At 54.8% G+C, this 18,940-nt stretch overlaps 1 protein-coding gene across 1 annotated transcript in view; it reads right to left on the bottom strand.

The window, feature by feature from the left end:
• The window catches only part of LOC122387188 (leucine-rich repeat serine/threonine-protein kinase 1-like), a 105,321-nt gene that overhangs the window by 64,667 nt on the left and 21,714 nt on the right, over positions 1 to 18,940 (bottom strand). The window contains exons 2-13 of the mRNA XM_043377118.1: positions 14,968 to 15,127; positions 13,687 to 13,831; positions 12,111 to 12,298; positions 10,968 to 11,070; positions 9,382 to 9,589; positions 8,251 to 8,400; positions 7,626 to 7,804; positions 7,096 to 7,286; positions 6,751 to 6,904; positions 6,216 to 6,457; positions 5,892 to 5,964; positions 5,414 to 5,583 (exon numbers count right to left, since the gene is read on the bottom strand). Coding sequence (XP_043233053.1) covers positions 5,414 to 5,583; positions 5,892 to 5,964; positions 6,216 to 6,457; positions 6,751 to 6,904; positions 7,096 to 7,286; positions 7,626 to 7,804; positions 8,251 to 8,400; positions 9,382 to 9,589; positions 10,968 to 11,070; positions 12,111 to 12,298; positions 13,687 to 13,831; positions 14,968 to 15,127 — 1,963 coding nt within the window. The remainder of the gene's footprint in view (positions 1 to 5,413; positions 5,584 to 5,891; positions 5,965 to 6,215; positions 6,458 to 6,750; positions 6,905 to 7,095; positions 7,287 to 7,625; positions 7,805 to 8,250; positions 8,401 to 9,381; positions 9,590 to 10,967; positions 11,071 to 12,110; positions 12,299 to 13,686; positions 13,832 to 14,967; positions 15,128 to 18,940) is intronic.

Here is an 18,940-nt window from a genome sequence, read left to right as displayed (position 1 = left end):
TGTACCTGCCGCTGTCTGTAGACAGGAGGACCAGTAAGGGTGAGAGGGTATCTCCACAGGGTGTGGTGGTGTACCTGCCGCTGTCTGTAGACAGGAGGACCAGTAAGGGTGAGAGGGTATCTCCACAGGGTGTGGTGGTGTACCTGCCGCTGTCTGTAGACAGGAGGACCAGTAAGGGTGAGAGGGTATCTCCACAGGGTGTGGTGGTGTACCTGCCGCTGTCTGCGGACGGGAGGGTCAGTGACGGTGAGAGGGGATCTCCACAGGGTGTGGTGGTGTACCTGCCGCTGTCTGCGGACGGGAGGGTCAGTGACGGTGAGAGGGTATCTCCACAGGGTGTGGTGGTGTACCTGCCGCTGTCTGTAGACAGGAGGACCAGTAAGGGTGAGAGGGTATCTCCCACAGGGTGTGGTGGTGTACCTGCCGCTGTCTGTGGACGGGAGGGTCAGTGACGGTGAGAGGGGATCTCCACAGGGTGTGGTGGTGTACCTGCCGCTGTCTGTAGACAGGAGGACCAGTAAGGGTGAGAGGGTATCTCCCACAGGGTGTGGTGGTGTACCTGCCGCTGTCTGCGGACGGGAGGGTCAGAGAGGGTGAGAGGGTATCTCCCACAGGGTGTGGTGGTGTACCTGCCGCTGTCTGTAGACAGGAGGACCAGTAAGGGTGAGAGGGTATCTCCCACAGGGTGTGGTGGTGTACCTGCCGCTGTCTGTAGACAGGAGGGTCAGAGAGGGTGAGAGGGTATCTCCCACAGGGTGTGGTGGTGTACCTGCCGCTGTCTGTGGACGGGAGGGTCAGTGACGGTGAGAGGGTATCTCCACAGGGTGTGGTGGTGTACCTGCCGCTGTCTGCGGACGGGAGGGTCAGAGAGGGTGAGAGGGTATCTCCCACAGGGTGTGGTGGTGTACCTGCCGCTGTCTGTAGACAGGAGGACCAGTAAGGGTGAGAGGGTATCTCCCACAGGGTGTGGTGGTGTACCTGCCGCTGTCTGTAGACAGGAGGGTCAGTGACGGTGAGAGGGTATCTCCCACAGGGTGTGGTGGTGTACCTGCCGCTGTCTGTAGACAGGAGGACCAGTAAGGGTGAGAGGGTATCTCCCACAGGGTGTGGTGGTGTACCTGCCGCTGTCTGTAGACAGGAGGGTCAGAGAGGGTGAGAGGGTATCTCCACAGGGTGTGGTGGTGTACCTGCCGCTGTCTGTAGACAGGAGGGTCAGAGAGGGTGAGAGGGTATCTCCCACAGGGTGTGGTGGTGTACCTGCCGCTGTCTGTAGACAGGAGGACCAGTAAGGGTGAGAGGGTATCTCCCACAGGGTGTGGTGGTGTACCTGCCGCTGTCTGTAGACAGGAGGGTCAGAGAGGGTGAGAGGGGATCTCCACAGGGTGTGGTGGTGTACCTGCCGCTGTCTGTAGACGGGAGGGTCAGTGACGGTGAGAGGGTATCTCCCACAGGGTGTGGTGGTGTACCTGCCGCTGTCTGTAGACAGGAGGACCAGTAAGGGTGAGAGGGTATCTCCCACAGGGTGTGGTGGTGTACCTGCCGCTGTCTGTGGACGGGAGGGTCAGTGACGGTGAGAGGGTATCTCCACAGGGTGTGGTGGTGTACCTGCCGCTGTCTGTAGACAGGAGGACCAGTAAGGGTGAGAGGGTATCTCCCACAGGGTGTGGTGGTGTACCTGCCGCTGTCTGTAGACGGGAGGGTCAGTGACGGTGAGAGGGTATCTCCCACAGGGTGTGGTGGTGTACCTGCCGCTGTCTGCGGACGGGAGGGTCAGAGAGGGTGAGAGGGTATCTCCCACAGGGTGTGGTGGTGTACCTGCCGCTGTCTGTAGACAGGAGGACCAGTAAGGGTGAGAGGGTATCTCCCACAGGGTGTGGTGGTGTACCTGCCGCTGTCTGCGGACGGGAGGGTCAGAGAGGGTGAGAGGGTATCTCCCACAGGGTGTGGTGGTGTACCTGCCGCTGTCTGTAGACAGGAGGACCAGTAAGGGTGAGAGGGTATCTCCCACAGGGTGTGGTGGTGTACCTGCCGCTGTCTGTAGACGGGAGGGTCAGTGACGGTGAGAGGGGATCTCCACAGGGTGTGGTGGTGTACCTGCCGCTGTCTGTAGACAGGAGGACCAGTAAGGGTGAGAGGGTATCTCCCACAGGGTGTGGTGGTGTACCTGCCGCTGTCTGTAGACGGGAGGGTCAGTGACGGTGAGAGGGGATCTCCACAGGGTGTGGTGGTGTACCTGCCGCTGTCTGTAGACAGGAGGACCAGTAAGGGTGAGAGGGTATCTCCCACAGGGTGTGGTGGTGTACCTGCCGCTGTCTGTGGACGGGAGGGTCAGTGACGGTGAGAGGGTATCTCCCACAGGGTGTGGTGGTGTACCTGCCGCTGTCTGTAGACAGGAGGGTCAGAGAGGGTGAGAGGGTATCTCCCACAGGGTGTGGTGGTGTACCTGCCGCTGTCTGTAGACAGGAGGGTCAGTGACGGTGAGAGGGTATCTCCCACAGGGTGTGGTGGTGTACCTGCCGCTGTCTGTAGACAGGAGGACCAGTAAGGGTGAGAGGGTATCTCCCACAGGGTGTGGTGGTGTACCTGCCGCTGTCTGTGGACGGGAGGGTCAGTGACGGTGAGAGGGGATCTCCACAGGGTGTGGTGGTGTACCTGCCGCTGTCTGTAGACAGGAGGGTCAGAGAGGGTGAGAGGGTATCTCCCACAGGGTGTGGTGGTGTACCTGCCGCTGTCTGTAGACAGGAGGGTCAGTAAGGGTGAGAGGGTATCTCCCACAGGGTGTGGTGGTGTACCTGCCGCTGTCTGTAGACAGGAGGGTCAGTAAGGGTGAGAGGGTATCTCCCACAGGGTGTGGTGGTGTACCTGCCGCTGTCTGTAGACAGGAGGGTCAGTAAGGGTGAGAGGGTATCTCCCACAGGGTGTGGTGGTGTACCTGCCGCTGTCTGTAGACAGGAGGGTCAGTAAGGGTGAGAGGGTATCTCCCACAGGGTGTGGTGGTGTACCTGCCGCTGTCTGTAGACAGGAGGGTCAGTAAGGGTGAGAGGGTATCTCCCACAGGGTGTGGTGGTGTACCTGCCGCTGTCTGTAGACAGGAGGACCAGTAAGGGTGAGAGGGTATCTCCACAGGGTGTGGTGGTGTACCTGCCGCTGTCTGTAGACAGGAGGGTCAGAGAGGGTGAGAGGGTATCTCCCACAGGGTGTGGTGGTGTACCTGCCGCTGTCTGTGGACGGGAGGGTCAGTGACGGTGAGAGGGGATCTCCACAGGGTGTGGTGGTGTACCTGCCGCTGTCTGTAGACAGGAGGACCAGTAAGGGTGAGAGGGTATCTCCACAGGGTGTGGTGGTGTACCTGCCGCTGTCTGTAGACAGGAGGGTCAGAGAGGGTGAGAGGGTATCTCCCACAGGGTGTGGTGGTGTACCTGCCGCTGTCTGTAGACAGGAGGGTCAGTAAGGGTGAGAGGGTATCTCCCACAGGGTGTGGTGGTGTACCTGCCGCTGTCTGTAGACAGGAGGACCAGTAAGGGTGAGAGGGTATCTCCACAGGGTGTGGTGGTGTACCTGCCGCTGTCTGTGGACGGGAGGGTCAGTGACGGTGAGAGGGTATCTCCCACAGGGTGTGGTGGTGTACCTGCCGCTGTCTGTAGACAGGAGGACCAGTAAGGGTGAGAGGGTATCTCCACAGGGTGTGGTGGTGTACCTGCCGCTGTCTGTAGACAGGAGGACCAGTAAGGGTGAGAGGGTATCTCCACAGGGTGTGGTGGTGTACCTGCCGCTGTCTGTAGACAGGAGGGTCAGTAAGGGTGAGAGGGTATCTCCACAGGGTGTGGTGGTGTACCTGCCGCTGTCTGTAGACAGGAGGGTCAGAGAGGGTGAGAGGGTATCTCCCACAGGGTGTGGTGGTGTACCTGCCGCTGTCTGTAGACAGGAGGGTCAGTAAGGGTGAGAGGGTATCTCCACAGGGTGTGGTGGTGTACCTGCCGCTGTCTGTAGACAGGAGGGTCAGAGAGGGTGAGAGGGTATCTCCCACAGGGTGTGGTGGTGTACCTGCCGCTGTCTGTAGACAGGAGGGTCAGTAAGGGTGAGAGGGTATCTCCACAGGGTGTGGTGGTGCACCTGCCGCTGTCTGTAGACAGGAGGGTCAGAGAGGGTGAGAGGGTATCTCCCACAGGGTGTGGTGGTGTACCTGCCGCTGTCTGTAGACAGGAGGACCAGTAAGGGTGAGAGGGTATCTCCCACAGGGTGTGGTGGTGTACCTGCCGCTGTCTGTAGACAGGAGGGTCAGAGAGGGTGAGAGGGTATCTCCCACAGGGTGTGGTGGTGTACCTGCCGCTGTCTGTGGACGGGAGGGTCAGTGACGGTGAGAGGGTATCTCCACAGGGTGTGGTGGTGTACCTGCCGCTGTCTGTGGACGGGAGGGTCAGTAAGGGTGAGAGGGTATCTCCACAGGGTGTGGTGGTGTACCTGCCGCTGTCTGTAGACAGGAGGGTCAGTGACGGTGAGAGGGGATCTCCACAGGGTGTGGTGGTGTACCTGCCGCTGTCTGTAGACAGGAGGACCAGTAAGGGTGAGAGGGTATCTCCACAGGGTGTGGTGGTGTACCTGCCGCTGTCTGTAGACAGGAGGACCAGTAAGGGTGAGAGGGTATCTCCACAGGGTGTGGTGGTGTACCTGCCGCTGTCTGTAGACAGGAGGACCAGTAAGGGTGAGAGGGTATCTCCACAGGGTGTGGTGGTGTACCTGCCGCTGTCTGTAGACAGGAGGACCAGTAAGGGTGAGAGGGTATCTCCACAGGGTGTGGTGGTGTACCTGCCGCTGTCTGTAGACAGGAGGACCAGTAAGGGTGAGAGGGGATCTCCCACAGGGTGTGGTGGTGGACCTGCCGCTGTCTGTAGACAGGAGGGTCAGTGACGGTGAGAGGACAGAGCGGACCGTTGCTGTACAGAGACGGTCAGTTCGGTCTGGACACGTCTAGTCGGTGTGGCCGTGTGAATATGCCCGCACATCTGACATTTGATCAGTCAGTTACGATCCATTATTCCATTCACATCACAGCTGAGCAGCAAGAAAGTCAGAGAATATTGGATAACAATGAACATAGGCGTAATCAGCCGTACAGATACATTATACACCGGCAAAATGTGATACGCACGATGTGCATTACATAATCAAAATATTGTCAAACCATGAGCACACGAAGGAGTATCTTCGAATGACACGAGGTCGCTTTGAAGCCCGTTTTTTTAACGGAGCACACAATTCTTCGACTGAAAACGTAAGCTGACATTGACTACTGCTACGCTGCAATCTCAAAAATACTTCGGGACCCCTAGGCCACAATCAGTTATACGTCTCACCCCGCCTTTCCCGTTCCCACAAAAACCTAACGATCAACCGCTGACAGCTCATGACTCACTTCAGTGTAGCTGTGAGCGTGATCTGACTGCGGTGAAGGGCCCCAGCGGCGGCGGCCGGGTCGACCAGGGGCGCGGCGGCCGCTCGGCCCTGGCTGAGTACTGACAGACCGACTGGGTCGCCACGGCGGCGGGACTGGGAGCGGTGGCGCTGGCCGCGGCCCGCCACCGGCTGACGGCGGAGGGACACCAGTCAGAGGATGTTAAATGCCTACTGGCTGAGCTATGGTTCATCACATTTTATACATGAAATAAACACAATTGTTCCACAATAAGACCGGTATTTAAACACAATGTTCAATGTTCATAGTTGCACTTGGCACGTCATGTATCACATCCTCCCGGCAAAATAGCTAAATAATTACTTGGTGAGATGCATCTTTCGCGACTCATTCATCATCTTTTTCAAATAATTGACTAGGTATAGTAATAAAATCATCTGCAGCTAACATTGATCTCTACCCCTGCATCTATGCTCACCACCGAGTGCCGGAGTCGGGTGCGGTCCTCACTGGCGGAGCGCGGCTTTCGGGCAGATCTGAGAGACACCACTCTGGGGGCGGCACGAGGAGGGAGAGGGGGACAGGCAGCATAGTCAGTGACTGCCTCATAGCGCCATGCCATCGCGCCACGCATGCCTTAACACCTTCAGAGGGAACCGAATGAGACACACAAATAAGTAAATGGTAAGGTTTCAAGTTACGGTTTCATTTAGGATTTCCATAAAATAATTGTTCATCCAAAAAGCATACTAGAAGAATATCGATAACCCAGCCTGTCCACCAATCCCCCCGCGCCACTCACTGCGGGTTCCTGGCGCCCTGGCCGGGCAGCCGGGCGGACGCGCGGCCCGCCGCCGCTGCCACCTCCGGCCCGCCGGAGAGCGGCAGGTCCGACAGCAGGTTGAGCGACACGTTCAGCTCCTTCAGACCGGGTGCGCTCCACATGGCGAACGGCAGCGACTGCAGTTTGTTGTTGCTCAGGTCTAGGTGCGAGAGGCGCGGCAGACGGAACAGAAACTCGGGGACCTTCTCCAGACGGTTCTCCTGAGGCGGCGAGAACAGGGATTACAAATTGAACCACCAGTGAACACAGGTATCATACACAGGCATGATGCGTATGGAACCAACCACCACCGTATTTTAAAACAAGCACGGCGCTTGATTTACCCCATCACGCTCAATCTAACAGTCATACAGGCAATAAACTATGTCCCAAACGGCCCAATGTTAACTCAAAATTCGTTCACTCAACGTTGACGACCATGGACACTGTATTCCTGAGCCCACATCCCCAGCACGCCCCGCTATGTAAGAGGTCAGTCAGTCAGTACCCCCACCTGCAGGTAGAGCTCCTCCAGCACGGGCAGCGTCTGCCGCGGGTCGGCCTCCCCCGGCAGTCGCAGGTGTTCGATCTTGTTCTGAGCGGCAGACAGTGTGCGCAGAGACCACAGCTTGAACACCGCCTCCGGCAGCTCCGAGAGAGCGTTGTTACTGCGGAAAGACAGATGGAAGGCCGGTGACGGTAAGATCGTACCAAGGGGTATGGACTCCGCCTGACCGGCTGGGTGATCTTGCGTGATTTCTCTCACAACCAGAACATTTTCGATGAACGTTCTTCCCCTTTTATTTGATGTCAACATCCCTCCACCCTCCCCATCCGTCCCTGTGCGAGCCCCGCCTACCTGACGTCGAGCCGTGTGATGCACGAGAGCGCCACGGCCGGCTGTCGGACCAGCTTCAGCTTGGGGTTGACGCGCTGGGCGGCGTCCGTTAGCCAGGAGGCGCGCAGGTTCTTCAGACAGCGCTGGCCGTGCCAGTTGACCATGACCGGGACGTAGCAGGTGGGACCGGCGCCGCCCGGACGCGGGTGCACCTGATGGGCGGGAGGAGTGTGTTATATCGGAACGACACTGGTCAGCGGGACATGGTAACAAAACAAGGGTTAAAATCCCATAGATCTTCTCAGTGGCCATATTCATGGCTCAGGTAATCCAGATCCCCAAACCCATGTTTGCTTTTGAAGCAGGTAGCTAATGAATACGTTTACAAAACGCATAAGTTTGCAAAACGACATTGGTCTTGTTTCGTCAAGTACGTTTGCAGCTAGCCGAAGAGCTGATGAGCTATGCCTACATTCAGGCCACTCGACAGCCAATACGAGCCACGGAGCCCTCTCCACTGCCAGTGAAACCACACCTCTCCAGCCCCATACCTTGTGGTCGGGGTCGGCGTGCGCCCGCAGCGCCAGAAGGCGCGACACGACCGCCTCGTCCCCCGAGCGGCAGGCCACGTACAGCGCCTTGCATTGGTCGTCGCGCGCGTTGTGCCGCAGCAGCAGGTCAATCATCTGCAGGTCGCGGTTACGGCACGCCTCCACCAGCGCCGTGGAGCCTGGAACGAGAGGCAGGTCAGATCAGGTCATTTAAGGATGGGCCAGCAGCATGTCCGAAAAATCTCAATCAAAAGAAGCGAGGGGCCTACAATTGCAGAGCTGGAAAAGATCGAATAATGTGAACTCTGATGAATCGTCCAGCGGCAAAATCTACATTTGCAGGCTATAATTCGTAATACATAAAAATAACGTGTAAAATATAATATGATAAAATAACGTGTAGCCTTCGAATGTACTTACTATATCTACGTAGTAAGAGGAGTATGCACATATCACAAACGCTAACAGTTAACATCAAACACCTGAAGAAAACCAGATTGCTTACTTATATGAACGTCATTCATGGGACCACTTTCTCTCATTGCGTAGCAACGTTTGTACCATACGGGGATATAAAAGTGGGTGTACAACTCTCTCATGCGCGATCCCTTTATTTATCTCTCACCAGTGAACACCATGGACTGGTCCATGCTCTCCTGGTCACCGCTCAGCTCCGTGCTCAGGTACATGTTGAGGTTGGGGTTGGCGCCGGCGGCCAGCAGCAAGCCCACGATGGTGTGCTGACGGGACCGGACCGCCACGTGAAGAGCCGTCTCTGTAGGGGAGAGGGGGAGAGGGGCGGTTAGAGGGGAGGCGGGGAGGGAGAGAGGTCAAGGAAGAGGGAGGGAGGATTGGAAGGGAGAGAGGGAGAGAGGGATATGAGACCAGAGAGAGGGAGAGGGAGAGGGAGAGGGAGAGGGAGAGGGAGAGGGAGAGGGAGAGGGAGAGGGAGAGGGGGAGAGAGAGAGAGAGAGAGAGAGAGAGAGAGAGAGAGAGAGAGAGAGAGAGAGAGAGAGAGAGAGAGAGAGAGAGAGAGAGAGAGAGAGAGAGAGAGAGAGAGAGAGAGAGAGAGAGAGAGAGTGGGAAGACACAGAAGGGGAAGAATGTGGTTCGGGGTACCCGACAACACCGGCCCGACAAGCATGTCCGTGGGATCGGTAATAAAGGGAATATACGGTGAGGTCACGACCGAGACATGAGAGGACGGGAAAATATACGGCACTAGACAGGCTAGAAGAGTAACAGATAACAGGTCACCTGGCAGGAAACGTGTGTGTGACAACAGGCAGGCAGGTACTCGGAAATTCGGCCACTCGACTTCGATGGGAAAACAGGACGGTACGAGTGGATAACAAGTGGGTCCGACCGAGACAGTCATCGCGCAAAAAATCCCGACATTGAGACACCGATAGTGCTTTGATTCCCGTTTCCCCGAAGTGGTCAGTTTGTTCATATGGTTACAAACAGCTCGGCGATACCGGCCAGGTTTCACCAGTACCACCGCCCAAAACACACCTAGCCACCGCACCAGACCGGCGTCATCACCGGTGACCTTTAGACCGTGCCCAGTTGGGGGCACAGAGCTAATACCCCACAGAGAACGTGTAACCTCTGAACGCTAAGCCTGAGGCAATCTCGGCAAACTCGGCTCCCGCCCGCCTCCACTCCACTATACGCCCCCGGACTCAGTCAGCATTCGCCACCACAGCGCAGTGCGCTGACAATCGATGCGTTATGACGCCGTTACACGTCTCACCTGCGTTATTGTTACAGTACATGTCCAGGTGCAGCGGCGCGATGGTGTCGTCCGTTTTGGCGGCGCCGGGCGCGTCTCTGCCCAGGTTCAGACGTGACATGAGCGCCTGGATTCCGTCCGAGATGCGTCTCTTGACCTGCGAGTCGGCGGCCGGTGAGGCTGGCTGGTCGGCAGCGTCCTCGGCGGCCGCCCCGGCCGGACTGCCGTCCTGTGGGTCAGAGAGGGCCGGTCAGGGGTCAGCCACGTCGGGATCAGGGTCAATGTCAGGCGCCAGTGATCAGGGATTAGAGGTTTTGAATTAGGGTTCAAGGTTCATGGGTCAGGGTTTAAGGGTTAATGTTCATTAGGAGTGATTTAGGGTCAGTGGCCAGGGGCCAAGGGTAGTATCAGGCGTCACGCCCAGTGGTCAATGATCAGGTGAAGTGTTGGCTGAGTCGCTCAGAGGTGAGAAAACGCGTGATGTCATCATAAGCCTGGGGTCAAGTACTCAGCCTAGCACACCACCATGACAAGACCGAGATAGCGTTCGTTTCACACGGACGTGTTGCTCATCGGGCCCTGCATATCTTAAGAATTTTGGCTCTAAAGATGGATCAGTCATAGTACCATACAGTGGCTCGTTGAACCCCCTCCCCAGTCCCCCTAGTCAGTCTAATCGGACCTGAGCTGCGGCCGGACCACGCCCCCACACCACGGCGGCACGTAGTGACGACCCATCGATCGACAATGAACAGACGGCACAGTCGGGCCGGACTCCGAAAAACAACACGCACGGACCGGGTGGTGGCCAGCACACTTGCACGGCTAACGCAGAGCAGGCTGCATGTATTCTATGTATGTATAGCGTAGAGGAGTACTGACCCGCGTCTAGTGTGAACTGGGCATGGACCATGGAAGGGGCACAAAATATATGCATAGCATTCAGGAATACGGACCCACGAGTAGTGTGTGCTGGGGTATGGACCTTGGAAGTTCATGCATTATATTTTTTCAGACTAGAAGTTAGCCGATACGAAGACTAGAAATTATGATAAGATTCTGACTCATTAATGTAGTCAAGGACGATTGAAGTGCGTCAAGTGTATTTGCCAAACCATAAAGGCCTTATCGATCCAGATTAATGACAAAGCTATCGGTTCTGAGGTGAGGTAGATACGTTTGGCATAGATCGAAGAACAGCGATAAAATAGATAAGATACAGGCAGCTGACCTTAAAGCCAATCCAACCAATCGAAACCAATGACGAAACCAATCCAACTTGGAAACATGAAGGAAATACCAACTTTTTACCGATTTCTTAGCCTCTTATACATTAGTGGGGGTTCATGATACCAACAAAATACCAAACACATTAGGATTGAAATACCAAATACCAAGTTGGTATCGGTTTGGTATCGGTATACCAAAAAGTCGGTATCCGATCGACATCTCTACTTCAGACCCACTACCCTGGTAGCATGAATCGACTATAATAGATTTAGATCAAAATAGCTACAAGATGAAATATCAATCAAACCATATACATAGTCTGTATGCCCCTGAGTCTAATCCTTCAACTGGTGTCACGCCTCCCAGAGGTCACTGACCTTGATTTTGTACGCCTTGACCCTGAACTTGATGAGCGCCTCCACCAGTCGCACGCTGCCCACACAGCAGGCCTGGTAGAGCGCCGTCTGGCCCTCCATGTCACTGGAACAGCGCAGGACGGTCAGCGTTGGGTCCGACCGCCCGCCGCCGAGACACAGGGGTCAGTGCGGGGTATAGTACTCGCCACAGTGTGCGAATTTCCCCTGCAGATAGCATATGTCTACACAGGTCTTCAACAGTGCCATTGGGGATTCGATGGACTGGTCATGGTCAAGAAGAAGGTACACCTTCCACTAGTAAGATTATCCACATTGCGAGCAAATTCTATTCCAGCTCCGATGATAAGAATTGGCCGTTTACGGGTGCAGATATAATACACGACCTTGGATATATCCTGAATGACACGCTTACATAACCAGTACACTGATCCATGTAGACTTAAAAAAAAACCTTATGCATTTATGCAGCATCTGAAAGCCGTCAGCCTGAGGACAAATACCCATCTTTGGACGCTAGAGCCTCGCCCCGCGTCATCGGCTGCAGATCAGACCAATACTCCATCTGATGTTATGCAACACAGCATCACATTCCCGTGAGGATAAGCATACGTGAACGATCATATGAAATACAAGGGGAGTCAGGCGGTACAGACCCAGACACATTGCACATCTAAGTAGCTCTGATGCAGATAAGGCCACAAAGCGAAACACCAAGACCGCTTTGGAGCAAAATCCGATGGACTGGATATAGCCTGAATGACATACGCTTACATAACCAGTAAACTGATACCCTTATTTATCCTGCACTCCACGTACATGATAAATATATATTAAACATAAACTTATAACTCGAATGCAAGCAAAGTTCATCCATCTACAGACAAGTCTCATAAAATCCAATACCTGCTCAACAATGCACGGCAGTGACCGCACACCTCTTTCAACAAAACAAGTCTGTTATTCATGCCGTAAATATGCACTTAAAGCCAAGCCCATAACAAAAACTCCGACCACCAGATTCGTGTCTCGACTCCAAGCCTGGCTCCCGACTAGCAGGTCCAAACCCCACCGACCTGCGGAGTGCGGACCCTCACCTTCCCCTCCCACCCCCTCTGCCACCGACATCACCCCCTCTAATCTCACCTGGCGTTGACGTCGAACGGCATGTAGTACTCGTACTGTCCGGTGTGGTCCCGGTACCGCTGCAGTACCTCGGGCGGGTACGGGTACCGGAACAGCAGCTCGAGCACGGCCACCCGGCCGGTGATACAGCAGGCGTGTACCGGCGACCACCGCTCCACTGTGAGGACCTGCACCAGCGACGGGTACGTCTGGGGGGACAGAGGGGTCACAGGGTTACGGAGGGAGACTGGTACATACCTGCACCAGATACTGTACATCCTTACAACTGTCTCCAGGCAGCGTATACGGACTGCATCAATCGACACAGTGACCACACCAAAAACAACATTGGCCTGCAATGCTGATTAGCAAGTGCCGCTTTCACCTCGTGGCGTGGTTGCGATAACCGTCTGATGCGCCACATGCAAACATAAAGCACGTTGTTTTCCACAGCAATGTCGGAGTTGTAAGCGCGCACTCTAGTTCTAACCAGCACAGACCGGCATACTGTCAACATTGGAAAGGAAACGGTCCGACTATTGACATTGTACCTTATCAGCGACGGAATGGGACGGGAATCTAGACAGGAAGTTGACTGAAAGTCGCACACACCGCACGGTATTGCTGCGGTATCGTGAGGGCGGCAGATGATTAAAGTTCCCAGCATGTTAAGAGGGCGTCTACACTGGAGACTACAGGAGCATATGAAATGTCGCGTTTGGTTGTGATGTGGGTAAAACTACTTCAAAAGCACTCGTGGGAACACAAAAACTCTCCACGGCGAACACAATCCCGAGCGGCGTACAAAGACTGCCGACAGCACCGTATCGCTCCCTTTGAGGCTCGATATCGCATCATTGGCCAATAAAAGTATGGGTCCGCGGATAGCACTCATCCGAAAAACGTGACGCATGTTAAGAGAGATGTGTTTATAACATTGTTCAAAGATAGCTTCAATCGTACGATCAGTGATCAGTTGAACACCGCTTTCAATTTCGATCACGTCAGCAGCAACAGCTATAAACATCTCGTCATGCCATTTTAAACTCAACAAGAGACATTTTACTACCATAAGATGGAATATTAACCAGCGCATGTCAAAGTCAAAGCAAAACTAGTCAAATTTAAAACGCTTTAAGAATGATGGCATACGGTAATGCCAAATGCACATCAGCCTTCGCAATCCGTTCGTTACATAAAAGGAGCATGCATTATGCAGCAGGCAACGCAGCAGCCAGGAGCCAGCTATATATTTCCGTGCTTCAACTCGCATCTATCGCAAAGCATGGAACCAGTTTGGTCACTGGTGTCTTCACTTCACGACTGGGGTTTATATAAACGCCTACTGCACAGGAGATAACGAATCTGTGTCCCCGACGGCGCTTGCGGCACGTTGTTATTCATCATTTTTGTCATTCCGAGGGGCTTTACATAGCGAAATTATGCAAACAACAGCAATGACATTTTAATAATTCCATGTCAACAAAATCCATCCAAAGGAACACTATGAACTAAGGATACGCTGCTGATTGTATATCACCGAACTAACATCCAGCGAGTGACACACACACACCCCTTATCCACGACTCGGCTTTACCTTGAGCAGTAGCTCGACCACATCCTTCTTTCCGTTATAGGCGGCGATGTAGAGCGGCGAGTAGCGCGTGACCGGGTGTATCCGGCCCTCCGCGCCGTGCTCCACCAGCAGCTTGACCACCGGACGGAGACCCTCGCTGGACGCCCTGGCGGCGGGTCACGGCGGCGGTCAGACGAGGGAGGCAGGGGGAGGATGGGCAGCGGCAGGGGAACTGTGACCACGGCAGGGGAAGGTAGGACAAATGCACTCGGTAAAATATCAAACGCAAAACAAACCGTGTTTTAATTCATACTGACAAAACTGATATACTGACACAAAGCAATCCATTCGTTCAAAATATTTCCGAGCTATTCCGAGCTATTTGGACACTGAAGAGCCCTGCTATCTAAAGACGAGGTCTGTGCCGACTGCAGACCAAAATTAGGAATCTCAATGACACACAACCAGGGATGCGGAGCCGGAGCCGGAGCCGGAGCCGCCGGAGCCGGCATATTTTGCCCGGAGCCGGAGCCGGAGCCGTGAAACAATATAGCCCGGAGCCGGAGCCGGAGCCGGAGCCGTCAAAAAAGGGGGCGACTCCGGCTCCTTTTCTTAAAAGGAAACATAGATAACAGTAGAACAGGAAACAATTATTTACCTAGTTCGGTTTGACAGTATAGTCAACTACAGAATGATGTTCCACTTTTCACAGGCAATTATTTGCCTGGAGTGGTAGGCTGTGCCGCATCACACGGGCTGAGTTCACAAATTATAGCTTTGTCCCATTGCTCACAATCGACACGCTTAATTGCGTGATAAACGGCACAACTTAGCGCCCCGGTCAACTGCTAGCTTCTGAGGAGTGGAACATCATTCTGTAGTCGACTATACAAGGCATAAAACAATGTGGTATTCAAAATAGCCTTGTTATACAAATACAGAAGCAACGTATACCAATCCCATCGCCTTTTTTCTTCCACCCGTATTTAATTGATCGCATAGGGGATGTACTGGGTAGAAGCCGGAGCCGGAGCCGCCGGAGCCGGATCATTTTACTCGGAGCCGGAGCCGGAGCCAGAGCCGCCATGACATTTCACCCGGAGCCGGAGCCGGAGCCGATTTTTCTCCGGAGCCGGAGCCGGAGCCGGAGCCGTCTGAAATTTCCACGGCTCCGCATCCCTGCACACAACACAATTCGTCTCCTCCACAGACCAGCCATTGGTCCCCAGATTTACCAAACTCGAGTTAAACAGCATGTTTGACGAGACTAGCCCGTCCTCTCCGACCAGCCCCGTCACCTACTTGTAGAGCAGCGTGCTGCAGCCGTCTGGTGTCATGTTGACCACGGCGGCGGCATCGCGGCCCAGCTGTCGGAGGAGCTGCCGCAGGCGGGCCACGTCCCCTGCCGAGCAGGCCTCGCGCAGCGCCGCGTGCCGCTCCAGCCTCTCCTGCTCTCGGGCGTCTGAAACAGACAGAGACAGAGATGTCGTTAGTGACCTGGCGACTGAGGTACTGACATACAGATACCGACAGTCACTGTACAAACACACAGAGGTGGTCAATGGTGGCGACAGAAAGAACAATAGGATCAGCAATCAGCAGTGATCGTATGTGACACACAGGGAGGCACTGGCGGTCCCAGGGGGGGGGGGCCACGGGGGCCATGGCCCCCCCTTTGGTGCTGAAAGGTGGGGCCATACTATCTTTTGGCCCCACCTTTCAGATCGAACAAAAGTCCTAGAAAAGCTTTTCGTATGTTTCATTTTCTTTCTTGCGCCATCAAAGGACGTAAATTTTACTCATGAGTGGGCTCAGTTTCGCATTCTGTCAATTTGGCGGTCAGCGTCGCTGGCACCGGTTCACGAGTATGGCCGGATCTTATATGGAATATCAGCGTGGGTTTACTTGAGGCTCTCGTAGGCCCAGCAATGGCTGGCATGAGACCCTCTTCGGCAGTGGTGGGTGGGCCCTGGCTAAAGGAGATTGGCTCTAAGACACGAAATTAAGACCTCATGGGTTGGTGCTGTGCACCTCAGAAGCCCGGTGGTGACGCCGTATGCTGGCTTGGTTTCTTAAGGATTAGCGTGGGAACTCCGGGGCCTGCATAGAGTTTGCATGAGCTAGTATGTAATCTCAGAGGCATGTGTGTAATGTGTACACAATGGCGGTCGCGGGGGGGGGGGCATCAGGGCCATGCCCCCCCCCAGGTCAATAAAGGGGGCCATCATATCATTTGCCCCCTCAAACAACCAATGGGCCCCCATATAGGTGTATGGGGCCCTGGCAATTATTCGATCGTCACGAGGCTAAAAAACCCACGCCCAGCTATTAAAATAGCTCCCACATCGGTCTTTGAGCGCCCTACACTGACCTCTGAGGGAACTTCAGTGGCAGTCAAGCGCCCACGTTGACTGCTAAGAGCCTACATCAACCTCTGAGACCCCACATCTGGCCTATGAGGGCCCCTAACCGGCCTCAGGGGTCCCAACCGGCGTGTGAGGGTCTCACACCGGTCTCTGGTGGCCTTATTTCTGTCTGTGGTGTCCCAAGACGAACCTTTAGGTGCCAATGAGGGCCCCGCACTGGCTGCTGAAGACCCGATGCCGGCCTCTAAGGGCCTGCATTGGCCTCTGAGGAGGGCCCATCTTGGCCTTTGAGGGCCCTCTGCTGGCCTCTAGGGTCCAACGACGGCTCATGTCGGTCTTTTAGGGCCCCACGCTGACCTCTGAGGGCCCATGTTGGCCTGTAATGACCCACATTAGCCTCTGAGAGCCCAACTCGGTCACTGATTGTCTCAAACTACTGGCCTTTATAGTTTGCAGGCACAGTACTGGTCTCTGAGGGCCCTAAACTGGCCTCTACGTGAAAACATATATGGGTGGGTTTCTGAAGATCAGAGGGCTCACGCAATCTCCGGCACAGCCTTACGTTGGTCCTGATCGAGATTACTTTACGTCCTGATGGTCCCGCGCAGATTCCCTCATATTTCGACGTCGGGACCCCATGAGCCGGTATGGGTCCTGGGGCTGGCAGAGACTGATGAAGTCCTTATGGCTCAGGGCCAGTCTTTTTAGCAGTAAGACTAGGCAGGTTGAGTAAGCCCCAGCCCCCAATAGAGCCGTTGCGAAGCCCCGCAGGAGTCGCGCGCGGCCCTCAGATGCCAATTTTGAAAGCTCGGAACCTGTGGGGGGTCTCCAGAGGTCGGTGTACCTACTCTCTCCCGCCGCCACACAACTATGTAGGTATGTTACCTATATGGGTAAATGTCATAGTCTGAAAATGCTCTCTGGGTTTCACATGCTTGTTCAAAGCAAGAGGTATCTGTACTTTTCCGAATTGTTTTATAGTGGTAAGGTCATGAATCCGCGTGCCTGACCTTCCAGTATACCTATGCTACACCGATCCGTCGTCATGGTGCATTAGGCCGACCGGTGGAAGCACCGTGGGACGGGAAATGGAACTGGTGATTTTGTCTTAAATTGAGCTTAAAGATTTCACGCAAGAATCAGATGGATGAAGCATAAGTAATGCCAACTGCGCGGCACCTCGTGGACGTAAAAAAATAGCCGATCACCCCCCCCCCCCCTCCCGATGACGGATAAATGTTATGTCCCGCGAGTATGACTTTGGCCCCCCCTTTTGCTAGCGGCTGCGACCGCCAGTGCAGGGAGGAACAACACACGACAGGAAACAGAGGCAGGGCACACATAAATAAATACAGGGATAGGGGAAAAACAGGCAGAAAATTTGGGCTGAGGGCCTCGAGCACAAAAATAGGACTCGAGTACAGACATAGCGGCGACCATTTAGGCTGACAGCTAATTGCTTGATCTTCTTCCATTAGTTATACTGGCCAGCTCAGCGGGTATTAGGAAAAGGGATTTTCAGGAAAATTAAGGAAGCAGCAAGATGTCGCAATGTTACAGGAGGAAATAGCTCGGTAGGCATTTCACCGGTAAACGTCCAAATTTCCGGTAGTTTTTTAATGACGACGAGGCGGATGATTCATTTCTCAGTTAACTCCAAAGTATACTATTCAACTGGGCCAAGACTCAATCCACTTCGCACACAACTCTAATAACGTCCCCACATGGATACAAAATGCTAGAGATGTTGCGGCTGACCTACCTATAAATACTCTCACACTTTACCAGGAACGCGCCGGTACCTCACTCAATAGCGTCACCGCGCTACCCTGCCGGGTCGACCGGCTGGTGACACCGTCCGTCGGCCGTCGACCCGACCTCAGTTAGCGAGATTGGAGTCGGCTCTGGTGTGTCAGGCAATGGCGGAATGGTGCGGCGGACCACACCCACCTGCTCACGGCACGAAGGGCCGGCACCGCCCCATCCTCCCCCCCCCCCCCCCCCCCCAGCGGAGTGGGGGAGGCTCATCACAGCATGGGGGCTGGTGAATGGTAGGTACGCAACGGGGAGGGCCGAGGAAAAGCGTAAACTGTGAGGGGTTGAGATAACCGTGAGGGGTTGAGATAGGAGGTAAGTAGGATTCTCTCCTACGCTGTGTCATGGAGGAGGGGTGACTTCCTGGCCACGACGGGGGGGGGAGGGGAGATGGGCAAGGAGAGTACAGGAGGGGAGGGGTGGAGGCGGTGGCGGCTTTAGAAATGGAGACGGGTCGGTTTTCGGTGACGTGGCTCTGCAGCTGCTTATAAGACTCAGACATGGGCGGATCGAATGTCGCGTCCAGACGTCGTCGGAAGTCCTAAACAACGGTGACAGTGGGGAGGGGGACAGCAAGCTGTGCTTGGTGACTGCTAGAGTCCAGTCACCAGTCACCAGTCACCATTCACCATTCACCAGCGCCAGAACAGACATCAGAGAAATGATGGAGAAGAGAGCGAATGTCACACAAGAGCTGAACCATCTGCGGCCGACTTAACACGAGCCGACCGGCACGCGATTGGCCACGGGAGCAGACAGGGCCGAGTCACGACTTACCGGCGGGTCTGGACGGTCATCACAAACGATTGGTCATGTGGACATATTCAGTGCAGCGGCCAACCGATCTCAGCAGGCATTAGAGTTCAGTGGCAGGCATTCATTGTTCATGCATGCCAGTCGCAAGGCCGAGACAATAAAGGCGGCCGGTGAGGCAGCGAAGCCTCCCGCGTCCCATTCTCACGTGCGGTTGGATTGGTTCCGTCTACCTCGGCGCCAGTAAACTAGTTAGAGGTTTCCCATGACGCATCCATCTCTATCGTACGCCTGCAGGCTGCCTCTCTTAACATGATCCCCAGACATAATCAGTGTCATTT

The sequence above is a fragment of the Amphibalanus amphitrite genome, unplaced genomic scaffold (genome assembly GCF_019059575.1).
Source record: "Amphibalanus amphitrite isolate SeventyFive unplaced genomic scaffold, NRLGWU_Aamphi_draft 000276F_arrow, whole genome shotgun sequence".
In the NCBI taxonomy this organism is placed as follows: Eukaryota; Metazoa; Arthropoda; class Thecostraca; order Balanomorpha; family Balanidae; genus Amphibalanus; species Amphibalanus amphitrite.
This window is presented reverse-complemented; position numbering and strand designations above follow the sequence as displayed.